Source organism: Pan paniscus, chromosome 13, assembly GCF_029289425.2.
Source record: "Pan paniscus chromosome 13, NHGRI_mPanPan1-v2.0_pri, whole genome shotgun sequence".
Taxonomy (NCBI): domain Eukaryota; kingdom Metazoa; phylum Chordata; class Mammalia; order Primates; family Hominidae; genus Pan; species Pan paniscus.
Window position 1 is genome coordinate 141,736,475 of NC_073262.2, and position 18,062 is coordinate 141,754,536.

The 18,062-nt window shown below is 56.9% G+C and overlaps 1 protein-coding gene across 20 annotated transcripts in view; it reads right to left on the reverse strand.

Annotated features, from left to right (window-relative positions):
* The window catches only part of HDAC4 (histone deacetylase 4), a 363,062-nt gene that overhangs the window by 43,843 nt on the left and 301,157 nt on the right, over positions 1 to 18,062 (reverse strand). For 16 of the 20 annotated variants that reach the window (XM_034955509.3, XM_034955504.2, XM_034955511.3 and 13 more), the window contains 3 exons: positions 14,687 to 14,807; positions 6,460 to 6,506; positions 984 to 1,091 (listed from right to left, as the gene is read on the reverse strand). In XM_034955509.3, coding sequence (XP_034811400.1) covers positions 984 to 1,091; positions 6,460 to 6,506; positions 14,687 to 14,807 — 276 coding nt within the window. The remainder of the gene's footprint in view (positions 1 to 983; positions 1,092 to 6,459; positions 6,507 to 14,686; positions 14,808 to 18,062) is intronic. The other 4 variants (XM_055109275.1, XM_055109273.2, XM_034955502.3 and 1 more) reach the window with 1 other exon arrangement.

Here is an 18,062-nt window from a genome sequence, read left to right on the forward strand (position 1 = left end):
CAGTTAAACAAAACGGAGGGGGAAGAGGCCATGATTTGAGTTCAGATCCACACTGCAGCTAATTTTCAAGACACTACCACTTGCTGAATTTTTGGTATACTGTCAAAGAATACCCACAATTAGAATACCTCTGAAAAGTCTATTAAAATCCTTCTCCCATTTCCAATTACGTATCTGTGTCGGGCCAGGATTCCTTCATGTACTTCAACAAGTCCCAAGAATGATGCCGGGCAGGTGTGAGAACCCAGCTGCTGTCCACAGGCAAGACATTAGTGCTATTTTTATATTTTTATTACTTTTTAATTTTTAAATTTTTTTTTTTGAGACAGAGTCTCACTCTGTCACCCAGGCTGGAGTGCAATGGCGTGACTCGGCTCACCGCAACCTCCACCTCCCAGGTTCAAGTGATTCGCCAGCCTCAGCCTCCCAAGTAGCTGGGATTATAGGCATGCGCCACCATACCCAGCTAATTTTTGTATTTCAGTAGAGAAGGAGTTTCGCCATGTTAGCCAAGCTGCTCTTGAACTCCTGACCTCAGGTGATCCCCCTGCCTTGGCCTCCCAAAGTGCTGGGATTACAGGCGTGAGCCACTGTGCCCGGTCGCTATTTTTAAATTAATAAACATTTTGAAAATTTCTCAGTTGTAATCTCTAATAGAGTCAATATTGCGGATATAACTCATGTAAACAGAAGCTCTTTGGAGCTTTTTTTTTTTTTTAAGAGTATAAATTTTTAAGAGTATAAAGGGTTCTTAAGACCCAAATCATTGAGAATCTCTGTACTATGCACATACCCTGTCACAAATGTGGGCAATGTCTCTTTGATTCAATAGCGAGGCTGTGCTGACAGAGTGGGGTCCACACCTCCCCATCACAGCCGCCTCCCAGCCTGATGAGAGGGAGACGCAGTGGGCGGCCCCTCCCCACACTGGGAATCTATGGCAGGCCTCCTGGAGGGCCACCACTGTCCAGGCCCCGACTGACCTTCAGCTCCCCCGTGGCCACCTTGAAGACCAGCTCTACCACGCAGCCCACAGCCAGGCGGGCTGCCCCCGCCGAGTGCACCTCGTTCCATATGGTGTCACTGTCCACCTGTAGAAACAACACCCCACAGTGAGGTCACCCTCCCCGGCCACCGTCATCACCAGCCCTGGCTGGGCAGAGCAGCTCAGCCTCCGTGGGCTCTGCTTCTGAAACCCCAGGGCCTACCAGAGCTGGGGCAGCCGCAGCCCACGTTTGGGCTTCAATCTTCTTAAGACATGGCAAAAAATTTAAACAGGAAAATACAAGAGAATTTACCAGAAGTAAGATGCATGTATCCTGCCCTGTTCTGAGGCATCCTTCTTTCCCTCAATTGCTTCAGTGTACTTCCACTAAAAGTAATGTCAAGGTGATCTATTTCCTTTTTTTTTTTTTTAACTGGAACTGTAGTTAAGAGAGTTATTCAGCTTGAGTATCTCTGATCTGAGAATCTGAAATCCGAAATACTACAAAAGCATTTTGTAGGCTGAGGCGGGAAGATCCCTTGAACCCAGGAGGTCGAGGCCGCAGTGAGCCACGAATGCACCGCTGCACTCCAGTCTGGGTAACAGAGTGAGGCTCTGTCTCCAAAAAGGAAAAAAAAAAACTGGAAACTTTTTGAGCGCTTACGTGACGCTCAAAGGAAATGCACTCTGGAGCATTCTGGATTTCAGATTTTTGGATTAGGGATGCTGAACTGGTAAGTATAATGCAAATATTCCAAAATCTGAAAAACACCAAACTCTGAAATACTTCTGGCCCCAAGCATTTTGGATAAGGGATAGTCGACCTGTCAAATAATTAGCAGCAAAATGAAATGTAAGGGGAATCACGACCAGTCTCTTCCAATAGTGACTTTCTCCTGTGCCGAGTTTAACTGGAAGCTCCACATGTTGACCAGCGTAGCTAAGCGGGACTGGCAGTGTGGGCGGGTGAGGAGAGCTGCCTTGCTCTGCGCTGGTGACGGTACATGGCTCTGCCTGGACACCAGCAAGTCAGCCCGCTGGCCTTTTCCACTTCAGACAGAAAACGTGTTTTACACAAACACGTCAACAATCCCCGATTGTGTGTTGGCTCATTTATTTATTTAGGCACACCAGAAATTTCTTACAGCCCTGGCTCAATTCAGGAGGAAAGTCGACAGACAGAGACCTGGACAGCCAGTTCTGCACAGAGCAGTCTCCTATGGGAGTCTGGCCAGGGGAGGGAGGCGTTAAGATGAAATACACAGCCCTTGAGCTGGCCCCAGGGCACCTGAGCATCTGTCCCCAAGTGTGTCCCTTGCCTGCAAGCTGCTGCGGGGTAACACACCGGGGACTTGGGGGTGCCCAGCCCGGTGGAGGTCTTAGAAGCTGCGTCATAGGTTGCTCAGCTTCAACACGGTGCTGACCAGGGCGATTGCAGGTCCATTGCAGGATGCCTCCTTCTCAAACTGAGCCCCTCTGAGCACCGAGTGCTTTGGGGCTCCTAAGCAGGAGCCAGGCGTGTCCACCCTGCCTCTCCCTTCCCCAGACCAGGCCCTCGAGGGCTCCTGTCCACCACCAGGCAGACTTGCCACTTGATAGACACCGCTCATTATGTGGGGAGGGAGGATTTCTTTCCAGGCGGTCTTGAAGCTTCACCATCAAAGCAAGGTGAGTTAAAATGCATTTTCAAGGGGCTGAAGACATTTCCTGAAGTGTATTCGGTGATGGTTTTCTTTTCAATGACCAAACTTCTGTATTCTTTAAACGGTTTCAAAATGTCAAAATAACTCCACTTCACCTACCCTCCAGTGTTCAAATTCAACCTGCAACGACTGGCTTCTCCTGTAAGTAATGCTATATTGTTATTCACGGAAGCAGCCACATAAATAGGACTATTATGGGCCGATGACTTCAGCTGGAGAATCAATTCATTAAAATTAAAGGTGGCAAGGGTGTGGCAGCTCTAGTCTATAATACCAACACTTTGGGAGGCCGAGGTGGGAGGATGGCTTGAGGCCAGGAGTTAGAGACCAGCCTGGGCAACATAGTGAGACCCCATCTCTGCAAAAAATAAAAAAATAAAAAATTAGCCAGATGTGGGCCGGGCGCAGTGGCTCACGCCTGTAATCCCAGCACTTTGGGAGGCTGAGGTGGGTGGATCACAAGGTCAGGAGATCGAGACCATCCTGGCTAACACAGTGAAACCCCGCCTCTACTAAAAATACAAAAAATTAGCCGGGTGTGGTGGCGGGCGCCTGTAGTCCCAGCTACACGGGAGGCTGAGGCAGGAGAATGGCGTGAACCCGGGAGGTGGAGCTTGCAGTGAGCCGAGATCGCGCCACTGCACTCCAGCCTGGGCGACAGAGCAAGACTCCATCTCAAAAAAAAAAAAAAAAAAAAAAAAAAAAAATTAGCCAGATATGGTGGCCTGGGCCTGTAGTCCCCACAACTCAGGATGCTGAGGCGGGAAGATCACTTGAGCCCAGGAGGTCGAGGCTGCAGTTAGCCTGAATGCAGTCTGGGTAAGAGACTGAAGCTCTGTCTCCAAAGAGGAAAAAAAAAAAAAAAAAATCCAAGGTGACATCCCAGGAGTGAGAGCTGGGCAGGGCAAGATTCTGCCAGCTGCTCTGTGTCAGCCAGGAGAGGTGGGGTCCCAGAAAGGCCAGGCCCCGAGGCTGCCCCTGTGGGGACAGCACCCAGAGATGGTTTCTCTCCAACATACAATGAACTAGGCTTTGGGATTAGGCCAACACTGCAGGGAGCGGAGGGTGTACTACACCCGTGTTCTGAAGGGTCTTCTGGGGATTCTGCACACCTGGGGTGCCAAGGAGCTGCTCGGTCTACCAGGTGCCTGTGTCTGTGCCCCCTCCCATGGGACCCTGGGGTTCAGAAGCTTCTGGAATGTCTTGCACAGAGTGAAGGACAAAGCCCCAGCCAAACTGCAGGACGCCAGTCCCCAGAGAACTCAAGAGACCCTCCTTCACCTGCTTCAGGACCACGGCTCCAGCTCCCAGGGACCAGCCTGGAGCTCCAGGCCTCTTGCAGGGAGCCTGGCTCAGGCGTGCAGCGCCACCACTGAGCAACAGCCTGGCTCAGGGCAGGCGGCCGCAACTGCTAATGCAGGAAGGAGCAAATGGCTCACTCTGTGTTTCGTTTCTTTTTTTTTGTTTTGTTTTCTTTTCCTTTCTTTCTCTCTCTCTCTCGCTTTTCTCCTCTCCTTTTCTCTCTTTCTTTCTCTTTCGCAATAAAGACAGGAAAAAGGCGGGGGGAAACATGGAGAAAGCTTCCCACGGATAATCCCATGGAGTCTAAAAGGGACATGTCGAGGGCTGGCAGGGCTGGGAGGCCTTTGGGAAGCTCAGAGGAGCTGCGGGGAGCCGGGCGTACGAGAGCAGGCCGGGACTCCACTGGGCGAGGCCGAGCAGGGACACCAGCTCCTCACCCAGTTGAAACTTGCGGTCACTGGAGAGGAGCAACGCAGGAGCTGATCTGGCTTAAAAAAGAGGTCAAAGCACTTTACAGCTCCCATTTCCCAGCGCCGAGGAGTGGTGAGTTTTCGGTGTTCCAAGCCCCACTGTTCTGCCTCCAGGAGAGTTTGCAGCTGCTTTTGGGGAAGGTGGCTGGCTCTGCTCACCTGCTCTGCCCTCCCTGACAAGAGCACCTGCTGTGTGCCCACACTTCGGCTCCCGAGGTCTACTTTGCTCCTCCTGACACCCCAAGAGGCTGGCCCCTCCTGGCTCTGGAGGAGACATGAGGCTCAGGAGAGCTGCATCTGTGCCAGCGACAGCAAGTGCATCCCACAGCCAGGGCAGGGGTCTGCACAGGCCTCCTGTCTGTCTTCTTCCTTTTGGAAAACAATGGGAAGAATACACATCCTGCCGATGGCTGTACCTGAGGAAGCCCCACGGCCTGCACTGTTCCCTGCCCATGCCAACAGGCTACCCTCTCTGCCCGCGTCCACGTGGGGAGCTTTTCCATCAGCATCTGCACACCCAGACGTGAGGGTGCAGCTCTCATCTGCTGTGCCTCAGATCTGGATTTAACACTTGGGAGGGGCTGCTGGGCTCACCCCCTCAGCTCTGAGTCTGCACTTAGCTTTCATTTGCAAATGATAAATTCTGCCTTGCACAGGCGTGCTGGCTGCAGGGCAGTGCAAATTCAATTCTTTTCAAGTCTGGCCAAAAACTTGCCCCAAATTAAGAGATTGCAGCCTATTTACAATACAAAATAAAATAACTCTAGGAGTGCTTGGTGGTGGTATGAATAAATGCCGTTTATTCTCTTTCTGACGGGATAATTTTCAAAGCAGTGATTTTTATAAAAACTCAGGAAGAAAACAATTTTGTTTCATTTCCATAACAGAATCCAGACCTTGAGCTTCACCCTGCGATCAGTGATTACACACACACCGCACGGTTTCGGCTGCAGCGGCTCCTGCTGTCCACCGGCTCCCGTCCTCCCTGCCTGTAACCGTCTGTGGTGATTCGCGGCGCTGCAGGACCATGATGGCCCGGATCTGCTCGGAGGCTCCGCCTCAGCTTCTCATGGCCGCCCTCGCTACTGCCACCCCTGCCCAGGCTGCATCAAGGAGGTCAGGGGCCAGGGGAGAACCCTTTTGTTATTGAGAAGTTTGATTGCAAGACCTGACCCTTCCTGTGTGGACGGATGGGCAGATGCCCAGACTGGAAAGTCCTTGTGAACTTATGCGCCCAGGCCAGGTCCATATCATCAGCTCGTAGAAGCCGGCACAGCCCAGTGATTCATATGCCCAGGCCAGGTCCATATCATCAGCTCGTAGAAGCCGGCACAGCCCAGTGATTCATATGCCCAGGCCAGGTCCATATCATCAGCTCGTAGAAGCCGGCACAGCCCAGTGATTTATATGCCCAGGCCAGGTCCATATCATCAGTTCGTAGAAGCTGGCACAGCCCAGTGACTCATATGCCCAGGCCAGGTCCATATCATCAGCTCACAGAAGCCAGCACAGCCCAGCGAGTAGCCCTACAGACTCCACGTGGCCCATGAGTATCACGGTCACGGCCCATGAGTATCACTGGGAGCCCCACCTGTAGCTTCGGGTGGAAACTAGGTACAGAATATAGAAGCACGCATCCTACCCGCACCATACTCGTGGCCTGATGTGAGCAGATTACTGCCGCAGACTTGGAAGGGGATGAGATGCTGGCTGCATACAGGATCCTGTTTCTTAAAGCGAGAGCCACTGCACCCCAGAGCCCCAGCCGCCTGCGCCAGACAACCTTCCCCAGAGAAAGGTGCCCGAGTCGGCGATCAAAACGCTCTCGGCTCACACGGCCTTTGAAGCCGCACATGGGCAGGCGCTGCCCGCCAGACCCTGTGTGTGGAAAACACCTGGCAGCAATTATTCACTTTGAGGGAAGCAAGGCTGCGATTTCTGTGACCACTGCGACTCAAGAAGAAACAGGACATTATTTACACATTAAAGGAACACTTACCCCAACACCACCGCAGGGGAGCCGGACGAACACGGAGGCGAGCGAGCCTGTGGGGGGGAGGGAGACGGTCAGAGAGGCCAAGGGCACGCGGCCAAGGCGCTCGACAGGCCCTGGGCGCACTCCGGGGTCTTCAGTGGCACTTGGGCATTTGTGGGACAATGAGGGGCCACTGCTCCCCCTTGTGACACCCTGTGGCCCTGCTGCAGGGTCAGTGTCTGGCCCTTAGAGGTGCCTTGACTCCTGTGAGGGCTGAGCTGGGTCACAGACCCTGGTGGGGACACCTCAAATTGTTGTGGCATCAGCCTGTCAGGGGCCCAGGAGAGGCACCAAGCCACTGGGGAGCACGAGGTACCCCTGGTGGGCGTCTGCCTGCAGCCCGTGCCCCTGAGGGGCTGTATCTAACGGCAAATCCTGCTCCAGGACCCCGAGCCTGGCTCCTCAGAGAGCTCCTAGGGCTTGTCTAGCAGCCCCCTCCCATGGCAAGCAAGGGGCAGGTCCCGGGATTAAACATGGGTCCCGAGGCCTCTGAGACCCTGAGATTCTCGGGAATGTATGCAGCGACAGCCCCTCCCTGCGACACAGGCGAAGCGTGTGCAGCTGACTGAGGGTTCCAAGGACGTTGCAGCTGCACGCCAGGCCTCCTCCCATGGAAATCGGGGCCCTCGAAGCCCCCACCCCACTGCTCTGGCGCCCACGCCTGCTCCGGCAGTGAACGTGCTCCCAGGACAGGGGTGCTGTCTTTTTCCTGTTTGACCCAGTGCTGGCTGAATGCATGTCAACAGCTTAAAACCCATCTGTGGGGACAAGAGACCCCCACTAACCAGGGGCGGGACCTGCCATTCCTAGCGGCTGCCTGGGCCCCAACCCCTCGCTCTCCGCAGCCCCCGGCCCCTTCCTGGGCTGGAGCTGGAGTGACATCTCACATGCTCCAGGGAGACTGGCTTGATGTAACAGCTCCTTTATCCAATGTGGGACCCCACTTTCTGGCCTCAGCTGGGCTGTACCCCCTGCTGTGGGGCTCCTCTCCCATTCTCAGCCTGCTCCAGAGCAGCAGCCCCCACTCTGTGTGCTCTGGTCCACGCTCCTAGGGCTGGCTGCCGGGGGCCATAGGAAGGAGTTGGCCATGGGCCCATTAGGGCCTGTCTGCCTCTTGCCTGGAGGGCTTGCCAGCCCGGTTAGCACGAGAGGAACCCTTCCTCAGGGAACAGCGTGCCTGGCTGGGAAGAGCAACTGCGATGGCCCCAAGCTGCAGGAGAGTGGCTGGCACAGACGAGAAGCTGAACAGAGGCCTGCTTGCCTTAGCCCACGGACACCCACACCCCCCCCCAACAGATGCCTGCAAACCCCCCCGACACCTGCAACCTCCCCACAGACGCCTGCACCATCACCCCACCACGGACGACTGCACCCCCATCACCCCACCACGGATGACTGCACCCTCCCCATGGATGCCCGCCCCCCCGCCCCGCCCCCAAGGACACCCACACCCCCCATGGACGCCAGTACCCCCCACGGATGCCCACGCCCCCCACACCCCCCACGAACACCTGCACCCCCCACGAACACCTGCACCCCCCACGGATGCCAGCACCCCCCACAGATGCCCACACCCCCCATGGACGCCAGCACCCCCCATGGACACCAGCACCCCCCATGGACACCCACCCCACCCCACGGACACCCACACGGACACCAGCACCCCCCACAGACACCCACATGTCCCACAGACAGCCACAGCCAGGCCCTAGTGTGAGGCCCGATGCACAGAGCTGACTCAGGCTCTTCTCACTCTGTGGAGGTCACAGATCTGCATCAAGGCTGGAGGCTTGTAGAATGGCCACGTCCACGGCCCGGGGCTGGGGAGCTGCCATGCCAACAGGGAGCAGGGCAGGAGGCAGGAGGCAGGGGGCAGCAGCTGCAGCCACTTTCAGAAGGGGCTCAGGGGCTCCCAGGCCCCCCAGGCAAAGGGAGGATAGGCCCGGCCCCCATCTGCTAGGAGGGCCCGGCCAGCTGAGGGGCGCAGGCGCCATGCAGATGCTGTGACGTTTTCCAGACAAAACCAAGGCTGTGCTCGGAGGAGCCAGCCTGTGTCGGAGGGAGCCCGCGCTCCTCTCCACCTGGCCTGGCTCCAAGGGCAGGGTCTGTGCCCGCCTTGTCCCTCCTCCCTGCCTGGGCTGTACAAGGCACTGAGCCAGCAGGGGCTTCAGTCGGCCCTGGCTCTCCCTGCAGCGCTCAGCAGGCATGCCTCGGCCTCTGGGTCCTGGCCCTCACGCCCACTGAGGGCAGCAGCACCAGCATGCCTCCCCTTCCTGGGCGCTGTCCTGGGCCTACTTCCTCCGCATCCATGGCTCACGGACCCGCCACTGCCTGGAGTCGTGGCTCCTGACCCTGGTTCCCGTGTCCACATGTCAGCGTGGGACATGGGACAACATCAGCTAACACTTCTGGCCTGAACCTCATGGCGGTCAGCCCTCATCCCCACAGGCATGTTGGCCCTGCTCTCCTCTGTGCCTTGGTGACAGCAAGTAGTGGATGTGGGGCTGACCATGCGGGGAAGCGGCCTGCACACTGGATCCCTTTGGAAGGTGCTGGGGCTGGGCAGGAGCTGGCAGGATGTGGTGGGCAAGAGAGCTGGTGCGCAGGTGGAACGAGACTGAAAAAGGAGGAGGGCGTGGGTGCCAAGGTGCCAAGCCACCTGCTGTCCTGCTTGCTGCCCGTCGTCTGTAGTGGGGTCACCTAATGCCAACCTCACCACAGTGGGCGGGTGCTGCCTTGGAAGGGTGGTCATGGCCTTGGTGAGTGGCTGAGTAGCTGGGGCTGGGAGTGGCTCCGTGGGCCACGTCCTTCCATCACTGACTACTCCAACGCACGGGAAAGACACTGCCAGAAACTAGGGAGCTCGTTTTCCAAATAATGCACGCGCTCAGCTATATGAATTCACAGTAGACAGACGTGTCCAGGTATCTGCAAGAGACTGAATCTCTTTGAAATCATAGCCAACCATGTCTACATTAAAACCACAAGTCATCCGACTGTTTTGAGTTTGCTCATTATCTAGCAAAACCAAAACAACAAAGAAAAAGTACACGATTATGCATCCAAATGCATGTGTATAGGAATGGAGTTATAGGCAGAGTTTTGGTGACAGTTGTGAGGAGCCCAGCGGCCTCCTGTGGTTTGGAGCCACAATCACCAAGCCCAGGCCACGAAACATTCCAGCCTGGTGACAGGGCCTGAAGCTCTGCAAACGACCAGCCTTACTACTTGTCTGTTTGCCGCAGGCTGGCAGACAGGCGTTCTGTGCCTGGGGCAGGGAAGGCTCGGCTCCAGCCATCCTCTCGCTGCTGCTACTGCTCCCTGGCTGGGGAGGCCCTCGCTGTACCAAGTCATTTTCCTGCTGCACCCTACCCTGAGCATCACCGGCACCCACTCGCCAGGGGCCCAGCTCTGCCCGGATGCAGCACCCTGCCAGCTGACATGAGCAGATGAGCCACGTGACTTTCAGGGATGCCTAGGGCAGCGGCCAGCCTGTCTCAGGCCCACGAGCCAATTCAGCCACGCCTTATGTGTGGCATCTCACCACATCAGAAAGGAAATATGAAGGCCCTTGCAAACGGCTTAGCGGCTTGTGGATTCCATTAAAAGAGGAAAGAAAAAAAATCACACAGTAGTGTTTAAACACCTCATTAGGGTTATGTTCACAAAACTCAAGATAATCATCAGCTATTACCATGTCTGAAATACTTAGACTGATGATAATGAAGTTTCTGGGTTAGGACAATTGTTGGAAATTGAAAAATCGATCTTGAGTTGTGAGAAGGTAATGGGAGAGGCATCCTCACAGGAATGTGAACAGATTTTAAAGCACGAAGCTTTCCAGGAAAAAACAGGAAATAGAATGATCAACCTTCCTGTAAACAAAAGAAACTGACTAGAATGGTTGCCTTCGGAGAACAGGAATGGGGCAAAGGGATGCTGCAGAGACACTTCAATAAAGAAACCAAAAACAAGAAAGGGGTCTTCCTTTTTGATCATCTCTCTTAAACTTTGTTTGAAACTAGCTTAGAAACCTAAGCAAGGTTGTGGAGCTAAGCCTGCCTTCATCCTTCTGCTGGTGGAGCTGGTCCTGCCTCCATCCTCTGCCCGCTGAATTCCACAGGTTTGGAAGACTGAAGGTGGCAGGGGATGGACCAACGGCCGGTCCTTTGAAAATGGATGAAGGTGTCAGGAGCAGCCGCCATTCTGAAAGGCGTGGAGGTGGGCGCACAGAACGGCGTGTGTGCAGGACACGGTGTGTGTGCAGGACACGGCCTGACGAGCTGATGCTTTCAGGCAGCTCAGCAACTCCCACGCCTGCTGAAGCCCCTGCTGTGGCAGCCCCGGTGACATCGAGGCAAAGATCTTGTCCCCTCATGGGGCCCACGGGCAGCCCCTCCCATGCTGGAGAACCCGGCCAGAAGCTGAGGTGTTACATGGGGAGGCAGTGACGTTTCCTGGTAAGGACTGGAGAATCCTGAGGGACAGCACACTCCAGCCTCAGTGGCTCGATGCACGGCCTTTGTCCACCCAGCTCCCGGACAGAAAGCCGCCTGCCCTCTCTGCCGCCCTTGCCCTCTAGGGCTCCCTTCCCCAGCCCCAGCGGCGCTCCCCGCCTCCGCTAGGTACTCCACAATCCATGCGCCATCTTCTCCCCCAGGAGCGCGTGCCCCCTTCCTCGGGGTAGCTGCATCAGCTTCTCTCTGCAGGGCGATCTCAGACTTCCTGGCCGCCACCCTCTCACAGACCACCCAGTAGAGGCCGGCCTCCATGATGGGCCTCCCAATGTTCTTTTGCCCTGGGACAGCATGTCCTCCGGTGGCTTCCTGAGGAAGAACAGCTGGAGGGTGAAAGCTCTGGCCCTTGCATGCCTGGAATGCCTCTGTGCCACCTTCCTACTCACCTGGCAGTTTGGCGGGACACAAACTTCAGGAGGGCAATGACGCGCCCTTAAAACTGGCATGGCTGCAGGCCCCATGGAGTCTGCAGGTGCCCTGGCTCTCACCTGTCCTCAGAACAGCATTCTGAGGCTCTGCTGTTTCTCCCTAAGAGGGTCTTTCTTACCCCTGGTGGGCCCCTGCAGCCCAGAGACTCTGCCTTTGGCCTGGGGCCTTCTGAACTCCAGACACCTCCTCCTGGCCTCTGCCTTCCCTGGGAACTCCTGCTGTTTGGACCCTGCACACTGCAGTGAGCTTTGGCCTTCTTCTCCATCATCTCACTTCCCAGTTTCCCAGAGCTGTCACGTTTTGCTCCAGTTTCTGGGAGATGACATCACCGTATCTTCCAGTCTGAGGAGGATTTTCTTTTTCTGCGGTCAGGTGTTTAATTTTTGTCTTCTCTGAACGTTCTGTGCTTTCCCCTTTTCCACTGAACTTGTCCACGTTACGTGGATGTGGCATCCTCTCTGAGGGTGCTAATGGCAGCTGGGTTAGTGCCTCACACTGTCTGCCCCCAGCCTCCTTCCCCTGTGTGGCTCCAGCTCCAGGTCCCTGTCGAGCCGTTCCTCGGGCCCTGGGTCCTCCTTGGTTGTCCGCTCCTAAGGGGGAAGTGCCAACGGCTGGGTGGAAGCTCTGGGCCCACAGGGGGTGATTAGCCGTGAGTGCCAGTATAAGGGATCTCAGGGGCTATTTGTTGGGAACCCCTGATGTCAGCTTCTTTGGGGCTGGTCAAATCCACAGAGGGGTCTCCTGTCTGCTTGGAGGGTAAAGGTCAGCATGCTGGCAGCCCAGTGGGGAGGGGTAGGGGCTTGGCATCCATGCCCTCATCTAGAGCAGCTGTCTCCAGTCCAGGAAGCCCCTGTCTTCCACTGTCCCTTCCAGAGGGACGGTGGAAGGGTGCTGTACCCCTTCTAGAGCAGCAGCAGGCGAAGCCGCTGTGTAGGGAGTCGGGGCCCAGAGGCCTTTCCACCAGCTTTGGCCCAGGCCCTTGACTGAGTGCCTCCCTGAGTCCATAGCCTCTGCTGTTGCTGAGCCTGAGCTGTCGGAGTCTGTGGGGTGGGTCGGTGGCCCTTGTCCCCAGCAATAGCTCAGGATCCACCTCGTGAACCTGCTCAGCCACACCCCGGCCCACCTGCTTCCTACTGCTGTTCACTCCCTTCTCACTTTCCCCAAACTTGAGGCTTCTGTCCTTTTAGAAGCCTCCATACCACAGGGCAGGGGGGACTCCGGAAGCGGCGTGACCGCCACCCCAGGCCAGAGCCCATGCGTGTCCTCACGGCCCTACTGGCTCCATGGTCTGTGACCCCGTCTGTACCTACAGGGCATCCAGTACGGAAGGTGCCCTCGGCGAGTGGATGAAGGCGTGAGCGAGCGAGTGAGTGAACGCATGAAGGACTAGGCGTGCAGGTCTCTGTGAGGCTGTGTCTGCCGGGCACAGGCCTGGCACGGAGGACACCTCCTGCAACGTGTGCCCTGCCAAATGCAGTCAACGAGCCAGGCACGGCCCACCCTCTCCTTGCCCCTGCAACCCCTGCGTTCATGGTTCCTAGTTCTCCCTCTCTGCCTTCCTAGGGTCCTGCTCAGGGAAGAGCCAATATGCTCTTCCCAGGGCAAAGGCACAGAAGATGGGGAAGAAAACCAGTGGGCAGTGACTGTCCTGGTTCAGGGTGGCTGGGAGGCAGGGAAAGACGTTATCGAGGAACAAAGGGAGCCCTGGGATCCCCCATCCCCGGGTCCAGGTTCTGTGCCCTGGGAGCCTCCATCCCCAGGTCCGTGTTCTGTGCCCTGGGATCCCCTGGCCCTCGGTCTGGGTTCTGTGCCCTGGACACCCCCGGCCCCGGGTCTGGGTTCTGTGCCCTGGACGCTCCCCGCCCAGGGTCTGGGTTCTGTGTCCTGGGAGCCCCCAGCCCCGGGTCTGGGTTCTGTGTCCTGGGAGCCCCCAGCCCCGGGTCTGGGTTCTGTGTCCTGGGAGCCCCCAGCCCCGGGTCTGGGTTCTGTGCCCTGGACACCCCCGGCCCCGGGTCTGGGTTCTGTGCCCTGGGAGCCCCCGGCCCTGGGTCCACGTTCTGTGCCCTGGGAGCCCCCGGCCCCGGGTCCACGTTCTGTGCCCTGGAAGCCCCCGGCCTGGGGTCTGGGTTCTGTGCCCTGGAAGCCCCCGGCCCCGGGTCTGGGTTCTGCGCCCTGGGAGCCCCCAGCCCCGGGTCCACGTTCTGTGCCCTGGAAGCCCCCGGCCCACGTTCTGTGCCCTGGAAGCCCCCGGCCCCGGGTCTGGGTTCTGTGTCCTGGGAGCCCCCGGCCCCGGGTCTGTGTTCTGTGCCCTGGAAGCCCCCGGCCCCGGGTCCACGTTCTGTGCCCTGGAAGCCCCCGGCCCACGTTCTGTGCCCTGGAAGCCCCCGGCCCGGGGTCCACGTTCTGTGCCCTGGAAGCCCCCGGCCCGGGGTCTGGGTTCTGCGCCCTGGAAGCCCCCGGCCCCGGGTCCACGTTCTGTGCCCTGGAAGCCCCTGGCCCACGTTCTGTGCCCTGGACACCCCTGGCCCCGGGTCCACGTTCTGTGCCCTGGAAGCCCCCGGCCCCGGGTCCACATTCTGTGCCCTGGAAGCCCCCGGCCCGGGGTCTGGGTTCTGCGCCCTGGAAGCCCCCGGCCCCACGTCTGGGTTCTGTGGCCTGGGAACACTGGAAGCCCCATGGAGCTGGCTGGGAGTTCACCTGCCTCTGCTGAAGATCCCTGTGGAAAGCCTCTCACCAGCTCCCCGGGCAGAGGATGCCCATTAGAAAGTTCTCTCCATGAGGCTAAAATTCCCCTCCACCACGTGTGCAGGTGCTTTCAGCCAGAGCCAAGACACCAGCAGCCTTTTACCCCTAAGCAGTGGACACTCCCTAGGCCTCCTCCTGGTCTTGCTCTGATGGGCCTTAAAGCGGAGCTCAAAACAACTGCAGGCTCCCTGCAGGGCAGGGCGGGCAGCACGCTGGCTGTGTTCCTAATCAGCCTCTCAAACCTAAACTCTGTGATTCAAGATGCTTCTAAACCAACGGTTCTCAGCCCAGTTTTTACACAAACACACCTGCTACCTGGCACATTCATCAACAACCAGTGGCTTGTGAACAGAGGGTGAAAGGTTCCCTTTCAGGCCCTTTACCTTATAACCTGGCAGGCGACACCCACAGGTGCCCCAGACACAAGGGGTTGAGAGCTGGAAACACAACCTCGGGGGACTTCAAACCCAATATGGGAGGAAAGGAAGGTCCTGAAATACCTAGAAGTTTCTTACTGTCCAGTTTCTGCCGGTTGAGGGGGTTCGTGCCATACAGGAGGGTGTGGGCTTCCGAGTGCACCGTCTGTAGCTCCTCCAGGGTGGCCTTGCGTCCGCGGATGCACTGTGGGGACAGGCGAGAGGATACTCACACGTTCTGCAGAAGCTGCTGCTTCAGCTCCACAGACAGAAACTCCAACTGAAACCATTGCCCAAAAGGAAACTTAATTTGATACAAAAACAAGCATGTTATTTGGTTACTGCAAAAGAAGAAGCAACATCACCCAACATGATATTTTAAAATATTTAAGAAATATTTTAGAGGGCTTACACTTAATTATAGCTTTGAAAAAACACTTTAAAAGATAATTCCAGCCTTCAATGCATTACCCTTCACTGTCGCACGAATGACTTGGCATCAAATTATTACTTTGCTTTCCAACTGCCAGGGTCTGGTCCTAAAATAGAGGTGAGCTGCTGCGCCTCCCTCACATTCAAGGGAAACCCCAGCCGCGCTCCCGGAGTCTCTGAGCCCCAGGATGAAGCAGCCTTCCTTGGACTGCCCGGGGCCACGGCCGCCAGGGGCTGGCATCTGTCCTGGATGGCTAGCTGGCATCCGGCTGCGTCTCTCTGAGGTTTGGAAATTCCTCAGATCGAGATCCCTGTGCTAATTCAGATTTTCTCCAGAAATTCACAGGAAAATTAGTGTTCTTCAGTTGAGCTACATTTATTTAGCCTTTTAAAGGGGACGATGGCTTTGGACATGAGATTCAAGTTAACATTTCACATGGAAATGGCTCTCAGAGGGTTAGGCCACCACAGGATGAGTCAGACGCCACTCAGGTGGCCCCGGTTGCGGCTGTTACCTGCTTCCCCCAAGCCTGAGCAGGATCTGCTCTCTCCCTCCTGACTGCAGCCCTGCCTCAGCATCCGCTGAGCTCCTGCAGGCCTCGGTGTCCACCCTGTATGTGAGACTTGTGGTGGGCGAAGCTCGAGGGCTCTCTATGCCAGCCCAGCACCTGGGGCTCCTCTCAGACCGCCAGGAGCCGTAGCACACAGCCTTCCTGCAGGACGCATTGCACCTGGGGGTCCTGTCCATGCAGGGTGGAGAAAGAAGGGGTGGAGCCAAGAACTCAGTCCCCGCCCACAGGGGAGGGACCTCCAGAGGGCAGGTGCGCTGGGCAGGGGCGGATGCTCTGCGGGTTCTCTTCTCATGAACAACAATTCCACAAAACCAGTCTTCCTCTATGAAGGTCTCTTGTTTAACAAAGAAAAGATGTGACACGGCTTCCGATGGTAAAAAACGACTCTATGGTCCCATCCATAACCTAGTGCTGCTTCTACTTTGGGGACATAAATCACATGTCCCTGGAAAGCCAGGCAGGAGGGACGTACTCTCTGGGTAAGGGTCAGGGTGCAGTTGGGGCCCTCGGCGGCTGTGGGGGCTTCTAATTTATTTTATTTTATTTTTTTTGAAACGGAATTTCACTCATTGCCCAGGCTGGAGTGCAATGGCGCAATCTTGGCTCACTGTAACCTCCATCTCCCGGGTTCAAGCGATTCTCCTGCCTCAGCCTCCTGAGTAGCTGGGATTACAGGTGCCCACCCTCACACCTGGCTAATTTTTGTATTTTTATCAGACACGGAGTTTTGCCATGTTGTTCCAGGCTGGTCTTGAACTCCTGACCTCATGTGATCCACCCGCCACGGCCTCCCAAAGTGCTGGTATTACAGGAGTGAGCCACCGCACCTGGCCAGGGCTTCTCATTTCTAATGATTTCAGGAAGCCCACATGTGTGTACAGGCACAAGCAGCTGTGGCCAGGGCCAAGTTCCCTCTGGACAGACGGGCCTGGGCAGCCCACGCTTGGGAAGGTCCCCGTAGGGGACCACAGGCTGTGCCCTGCGGTGCCAAGAGGCAGGTCATGCAGTGTGGACTTTGGGTGAAAGAACGGCAGGGTAGCCATGTGTGTCCTCCCCACTCAAAAGCGACCCACTGGATAAGAGACTGAATTGCAGAAAGAGAGATCTGACGTTAGACCACAAATGAAATTCACAAATTAAAGTTGATGTTAGAATAAGGCAAAGAAGAAAAGTAGAAAAGCCCTCTCCTTAGAAACACATGAAATGGACACAGAAAAGACACAGGATCAAAGCCCCAAAAGCTCTGCGACACCGCGACGGCTGGGGCTGCAGGTGCGCGACACCGCAAGGGCTCGGGCTGTGCGTGAGGGACACCACAACTGCTCGGGCTGTAGGTGCGAGACACCGCGACGGCTCGGGCTGTAGCGTGCAATATGGTGACGGCTCAGACTGAGCACCTGAGAGGCTTTTCCAGAGCCACTCTGGGAGCGGTGGTGATGGTGGCCCCTTCCCGCTTTCTTGGGAGGCTGACCTCGTTATTTCTGTCTCCCTTTAATTCCTAGGATAAGACAGAAGGAGTCTTTGCTCCTTACAGCAAACACAGGCTTGGGGCAGGGTGCAAATCCCAGTGGTGGCCCTGGTCTCTGTGGCATCTGACTTCCAGCTCACTCCCTTCTCCTCTCCTTCCTGGACACCGTGCCTGGAGGCAGGACAAACCAAGCTGGGCAAGCAAATTGGCCAGGAGCTGTTCTGGCTCCCGGGAAGCCTCTGCAGGAGGGCGGGGCCCGCACACACACATGGCTATACTCAGAGGACCCCCGACTGCTCAGAACGTGTGAGGCAGCTTCCCAAGGCCTGCTCTGGAGTGAGGCAGGGAGCGAGACAGCTGCACTGGGAGCCACGTCTTGCTGGGCCGGCCTGCCAGTATCGACAGGGTCCCAAGCTTGCAGAAAGTATCTCCCAGCCCACTCTCATCCTTCCTCACCACGCGAAGCCAACTCAGCAGTGTGAGGGGAGGGCCTCACCCCCCAGGCCTCCAGGCAATCGTCTACCCAGAGAAGGGGTGCTGACTCTGAGGCCCTGCCCTCGGGCCTGGGCTTCAGTCTTGCTGTGGCCTCCAAGTGGTCCGCGAACTGGGGAAGTCACAGCCCCATCCACCCCATCTTCTCCTATCAGGTACCCACTCTAACAAACCGTGCCCTGTACCCATGGCCCCTCTGCTCGGCCATCTCAGGAGGCCAGTGACCCCTGGCAGGCTGGCACTGAAAGTCTGGTGGGTGACGTCACGTCCCCCTGGGCTGAGTTAGCACACCGCTCGCTCTGAACCTGGAGGGGCACCCGCACTGGAGAGCTGCCCCACGTGTGGGAGCAAGGCACTGCTGTCCAGGGAGTATGGCCTCCACCGCCTCTGTGGCTGTCTCCCAGCCACCTGTCTTTCTCCAGCTCTCCTCTCCCTGAGATCCTGCCAGGCTCAGGTCTTGTCCCACAGTCCCAACACCTGGGGACCCTCTGCCAGC